General features: G+C 39.8%; 1 protein-coding gene across 1 annotated transcript in view; it reads right to left on the reverse strand.

Annotated features, from left to right (window-relative positions):
• The window catches only part of LOC114923708 (aprataxin and PNK-like factor), a gene marked incomplete at its 5' end in the record, with an annotated part of 20,845 nt that overhangs the window by 10,065 nt on the left and 4,158 nt on the right, over positions 1 to 6,622 (reverse strand). Inside the window, 3 exons of the mRNA XM_029287041.1 lie at positions 3,149 to 3,260; positions 4,522 to 4,693; positions 6,014 to 6,180. Coding sequence (XP_029142874.1) covers positions 3,149 to 3,260; positions 4,522 to 4,693; positions 6,014 to 6,180 — 451 coding nt within the window. The remainder of the gene's footprint in view (positions 1 to 3,148; positions 3,261 to 4,521; positions 4,694 to 6,013; positions 6,181 to 6,622) is intronic.

Raw genomic sequence — 6,622 nt, forward strand, 5'->3', positions numbered from 1 at the left:
TATCACAGTGACAAAATTCTCCCCACCTTCTTCAGAATGTCAGAGATTTATTTCTAAAAAAAATTATTACCAAATAGTGCATAATAATTTTAACTGTCCTTTTTATTACCAATGTTCCAGAACCATTTTATTATTTTATAATAAAAGCTACAAAATACAGAAAGTATATAGGCTCCATTCAAAGCAAGGTTAAAAAAAAAGACTATTTTTAGTTTGGGATTATCATATTAATAAGAAAATAAAAGATTTTCAGATTTTAAGACTGATCAATGTAATTTATATAATTACTAAGAAAGTCCTTACCTAAGCAGACAAAAAATACTGAAGACTTAGTTTCTGTAAGGTTTACTGTGGGGTAAACACTCTAATGAGCCTGCCCATTCCATTCATAACTCGAGAATCTCATACCTTGAACGAGATCACTTCCTGCTCATTAACACGTGTGCGGCTCGTTAAATGAACATGAGGTATCTCAGGGTGGGGAAGGCTATGGGGGGGGGGTAGTGATAGAACAGGCCAAGGGCTCCCCGACCCACTAAGATATCTCATGTTTCCCCCTCCCTTCCTGCTGCATCGGACTCACTTACCTTGAAAAGATCCATCTCCTCTCTGCCGCCGTTTCTGCCTTTTGAGGGAGAGGAGAGTTGATGGAAACTCCTGAGTACCTATAATATCGCTCAAGTTCAGGCATCCATCCTCTTTTGCAAAGAATGGGAGCCTGAACTCTCGCGGTGTTTGTGGTGTGCCCCCAACTCCTTTCCGCCACTGCCGGAACAATTTTCATCAGGACGGAGGCCTTGGGGAGACCGGAAGCTCCGTCTGCATGCAAATGCAGTTAGAAAGGGAGCAAAACACTCCATTTCTCAAACGCACCACTGGCAGCCATGCTGAACTTCCAGAATCTGTCAGGTCTCTGTCTGGGTAAAAAGACTTTTTAGAGCGCCTATGGGTCATTTGGAAATGAAACATTCGCTTCATTTTCAAATGCCCCATAGGGGCTGAAACACTTTTTATCCGAACAGAGAACTGACAGACAACTGCAAGCTCTGCGTGGCTGCCAGTGGCATGTTTGAGAAATGGAGAAGAAGACTCTTTCTCAAGCGCCCCATTCCAAGCATACGAAGCTTACAGTCTGTGTTAGGTCTCCGTTTGGATAAAAAGTGTTTCAGTGCTTATGGAGCGCTTCAAAACACAAGACACTGGCGGTGTCAGCTACCTGAACGGCTATGATTCCCCCCTCCCCAGCCACCCCGCCCAACCTACTCCTTGCCTGACCGGCTGGCTGGCACAAATCCTGAGCAATCTTCTTCTTGTCGACCTCCCCACTCAAGTGGTGGCAGCCACTTGAGTTTCTCGGCTCCATCTGGGTGTAAGAAAGTGGAGACACAGCACAGGATTGTTCTCAAGAAGATCCAGGTACACTGCTTGCTCACGTGCACCAGACTTGTTAAGAGCAATCTCGCTGTTGCGCCTCTGCTTTTTTCCACTCAGATGGAGCCAAGAAACCAAAGCTGCTGGCGGAGGCGGCGGTAGCTGCCACCTGAGCAGCCATAATCCCCTCCGCCCAGCCACCCTGCCTGACCTGACCTACTTGTTGCCTGGCAGGCCAGCTGGCACAAATCCTGACCACTCTTCTCGTTATCCTCTCTACTCAAGCAGCAGCAGCGGCTTGAGTTTCTTGGCTCCGTCCGAGTGGAGAAAACCAAAGGCACAGCAGCGGGATTGCTCTCAATAAGGCCGGCGCAAGTGAGTGAGCAGCACAGAGCAATCCTGCTGCTGCATCTCCGCTTTCTTCGTTTTGGATGGAGCCAAGAAACTCAAACCGCTGCCATCGCTTGAGTGGGGAGGACGACAAGGAGAAGAGTGGTCAGGATTTGTGCCAGCCAGCCGGTCAGGCAAGGAGTAGGTTGGGCAGGGTGGGTGGGTGGCTGACTGGAGCAGGGGAATCATGGCTGCTCACGTGGCTACTGCCACCGGTGGCGGCGTCTTGGACGCAGGTACAAGGGGCCTGGCTCTGCAATGCCTCCTCGCTCAGTTGAAGGCTTTGTTTCTGCCCTCAAACTAAGGCCGGCACACATGAGCAAGCAGCACACCCGGGCAATGGATGGCATTGGTTCCTGTGCCCGGCCAACTCCGATTCCACACTTTGCCCCATAGGCATGCAAATGAAGCAAACAATCCCCCCCCCCGAAAATGGAAGCTTCTGGGGACCATGATGTCTTTTGCAGAGAATTTGTGTTTGAATTTGCGTGATATTACGGCACCCAGGAGCTTCCATTTTTGGCGCAAAAAGCATTTCCAAGCTGATTCTCCTCTCCCTCAAAGAGAAAGAAACCGCAGCAGAAAGGAGACAGATTTTGCAAGGTGAATGTATCCAGCGCGGCTGGGAGGGGAAAGCAGTTGTGGGAAGTGGGGGGGGGGGAAATAGAGTGAATGTTGCAGAGCCATGGTGCTGCATTATTTGTGATTTTGAGATTTGCTCGTAAACACTAGGGGGCGTCTGTCAGTAACTTCAAACGAGTGTTAAGTAAATGCTCGTAACTCTGGGATTACCTGTAATTATCCCTTTGTACAATCTAATAAATGTAGGCATGTTTAAGGTCACACACTATATACAACTTCTGTTTACATAGTTATTAGTGTCAGTTCTGATATTTTAAAATTCTTAAAAAGCACTTTACACTTAAGATAACTCTAAGAATACACTAGAATTCAGACATAATTTGTTTTGTTCTTGCTATATAGTAAAAGCAAACAGAATATATCACTGGAGTATTTTTGTTCATTATTCTTTCAAAACCTTTTTCAGATGAAAAAAAATCAACTAATGGTGAGTTGTCTTTTAACGCAAGCCACCATCAATCTCATGTCTGATTACCATCTCATTATTTAATTAGAAACATGGCTGGTCCTGTATTAGTAAGCAACAACAAAATTTTACAATCAACATAAAACAAAATCCTGATTATGTTGAAGTTATCAGATCCCAGTTGAGTAACTTTATTATGTATCTCAATTTTGTTGTTGACACAATGTGGAATCGCAAGCAAAAGTACAGTTAATGAAATTTTCTTATTACATACTCAAAAGGAGAATTTAGGAAAGATAATTGCCATGACTTCCCTAGCAAATCTATCTTCACACTTACCAGTTTTAGAGGTTGACTGAGTTGAAGCCATTAGATCTGTTGGCAGCATCCATTCTGGAAGCTGTCTTTTTCGCTGAGCAGGCCTTGATTCTTCTTTTTTAGGAAGAGTAAACTATAAACAAAAAAGTAAATTAATATATTATTACATATTTTTCACAGGGATTAAAAAAAAGAATATTAACACACATGAGATCAATGAACATCCTTCTCCGTAGTTGTCACAATACCTTATATTCCTATATTAATGCAGCTGTATCATGCCCTAGTCAACTCATGTTTGGATGTTTTGAAAGTCCCTGAAAACCTAACTGTTCTCCCTGGCCTCCCTCAAGGCTAAAGGTAGTCCTTGACTCATGACCAGTTGCTTAACAACCATTCAAAGTTATGATGACTAAAATAAAGTTATTTACAACCCGTCCTTGGAATTACAATTGCTGCGTCACCCCTACAACCATGTGATAGTATTTCCGATGCTTTGCAGTTGTTTCACATTTATGACTAGTTGCAATACCCTATAATCATGTAATCATGTTTTGTGCAAGTTTTGCCATGGGCATTAAGTAAATCATTTGGTTAACGACCATATAGTAACTCAATGGCCAATGTAAAAAATAGTTGTAAAATTGAGCCTGGTTACGCAATGACTCTATTTATGACCATAAAAAGCTTACAATCAAAATTCCAGATTCAAATGTGATCATAATTTGAGGGCTACAGGTTACTGTTGTTGTTTGATTTGGTTTCTGTTCTCTTCTAGATGACTATGATCTTTTTTCAGTTTTTACTAGTCTTGTTCTTGAATCAGAGTAGGCAAGCTGCCCAAAGTTATTTTTTTGTATCCTGCCTTTATTATTTTTACAAGTAACCTAAGGTGGTGAACATATCCCTTACACCTTTCTCCTCTGGTTTTCCCCACAACAAAGACTTCTAAAGAAGTTAATCCCAGTGAGTTCAACAAAGACTATTCCACTCACAGTAAAGAGATATACTTTCAACCTAACTCTTTCACCGGGTAATAACACTCTTTACATGACAGAAGTAACTTCATCCAAAACAAGCTCTCTTGAGATGCCACCCGAGATCACAAGATTGAAACTAATAATCCATACAGAATTCACATTCACTTGTCTGGATTTGAATCTATATTGTGTAGAGGCGCAGGAAGACAGGCCAAGGTAAGTAATACCTGGGGACATCTTGGATAATAAAGACCTAACTTTTAGCTTACTGGCTCAGCCCTGTCACCACAACTTCTCTGAAAATAGATTTTCTACTACCTCATATTTCTTCTTATATGTGAAAAACATCTCCATCGTAAAATTCATTTAATTTTTCCATTAATAAAATTGCACTACACCATAATTGAAAATTACCTTCTCTGGGATTTCGGTTGCGTTTTCCACAAGTGAATGTACTTCTGGAAGCTGTTTTTTGTTAGAAGGGATTGTTGATTGTTCTGAAGGCTGACTGTGAGACATCATGGTTGACTGCAGAGTTGTAGGGATTTGATCTGGTAGGTCTTCTACACAGAGATTACCATTTTCCCTATTGCATATAATAAATCTCTTAATGGCAATGGATTGGCACAGATTGTTACTCATTACTTAGTAGAAGAAATTAAACTTTCTACCCAAAGTTATGATTTGGGACTCAAATTATTTCAGTGGAATTATTTTTATTGTTTCTTATTGTTGTTGCTGCAGTTGTTATATTTCTTTTAACCCTTTTTATTTTGTGACTTCAGGTCAATTTTTGACTTCTAGTCCCTACAGCATTCTTTACAAAATTTCAGAAGGAGTTTGCCATTGGCCCCTTCTAAGGCTGGGGGAAAGGGACCAGCCCAAACTCGCTACCAAAGACTGAAGAAATAAGCAAATTAAGTGTCTTGGAATCAAAAGCAGCATCTACAAGAAGCTTTTTTTCTTTAATCTTAAAGGAGCTATGTCTCTTTCCAGGCTTGTTTGCTGCTTGGAAAGCTGATCCCATTGTTGCTGCTAAACAAAGTAGTTCTGCATGTGTACAGAGGGGCAGCTGGAAGCTGCTTCAAAACAGCTGTGCAAGCCAGAAAAATATAACAATGGAAGGTTGCTTCATATGTGCTCCTGCCTGTTCCAAAGAATGCCTTTTAAAGAATTTGTACAATCCAATGTAATGAATCAGTAAACTATATATAAGCTTCTGTAGTTTTTCCATGATAATAGACAATACGTTCTGGATCTTATTTAGCATATATATAAGTGCTACAATATTTTTTTTAAGCACAAAACAAATACTGTTCATAGACAAGAGAAAAATAAGTATTTTATGTTAAATACTATGAATTTAATGCCCTATAAATTTAAGGTATTTATTCCCTGCTATTTTAGTAAAGCTAATGTTCCTACTCCATTCCACATCAGGAATGAACATTTGACCAAAAAAAAATCTGTTTTGCTCTGAAATATTACACAGAGGTTTGTTGCAGTGCTGTCCTTGAACTGTCATTACAACTTTCATTACTTTTTGTGATTTTGAAAAAAAACTGATGTTTCAATTATCTAACAATACAGGAACATCCAATATTTAAAATATTAGTATATTTATATATATGTGTGTGTATATATGTATATATGTATGTACAAAATCTCTAATTACATTTTGCATATGTACAATTGTTATAGTATTCATCTTATTTTTTTGTGCTGAAGGAGTAATACCTGCAATTACAGCTGAGATAAATAGAACAAATAATTTATTCAGCTACCACTTATCATAATGACTCAAACATAATTTGACTCATTTAGCATACTGCATATCAGATTATATTTTAAGAGGCAACTTGACACTGAAACTCACTGACACTTTTTCAACATCAAATCTCATTACCTTAGCAGGCTTTCCTTTTCCAGTGAAGTACGCAGAACCTTGAAAATGTATTTGTCTACTAACAGAGAAAAACTGTCACCTGGACACAACTGATGCCACTTATCTCTATCCAGTGGAAATAGTTGGTCATCTTCAACAGGCCAGTAAAAACAAGGGTTCACATGGACCTGCCAATTAAGAAGACTCTTAGTACAGATATCAGTGAAGACCTTGTAGGACTTAATAGGCTTATTTAATGTGGACTGATTCCATTACAATGCAGCAATGCAGCTTATTCTGGGAGAGTAATTACTTTAACACAATGAGAAAATGATTGTTATATATTAATTGAATTCACAGACCACAAATAAGGTTTACTAGTACAGGATCAAGAAAATTCCTTGCATGAGGTATTTCCATCAATTTACACTCTGTGGAGATTAACCAAAGCTACCTCATGTTTAGTGTTTTGACTTTTGTGTATTGTATAAGTACGTGCAGACTGCCCTGGCAGTTGGAACACGTATGAAGTACAAATAAATGTTATCTGTGTCTGTGTCTAGCAAATAGCTAACCAGAAGGTTGTTATTTCCTCCTTGAGAGCGAGGTCTTTGTGTAAAATTTCAATAA

Source organism: Protobothrops mucrosquamatus, unplaced genomic scaffold (genome assembly GCF_001527695.2).
Source record: "Protobothrops mucrosquamatus isolate PMUCROS unplaced genomic scaffold, P.Mucros_1.0 scaffold8418, whole genome shotgun sequence".
Classification (NCBI taxonomy): Eukaryota; Metazoa; Chordata; class Lepidosauria; order Squamata; family Viperidae; genus Protobothrops; species Protobothrops mucrosquamatus.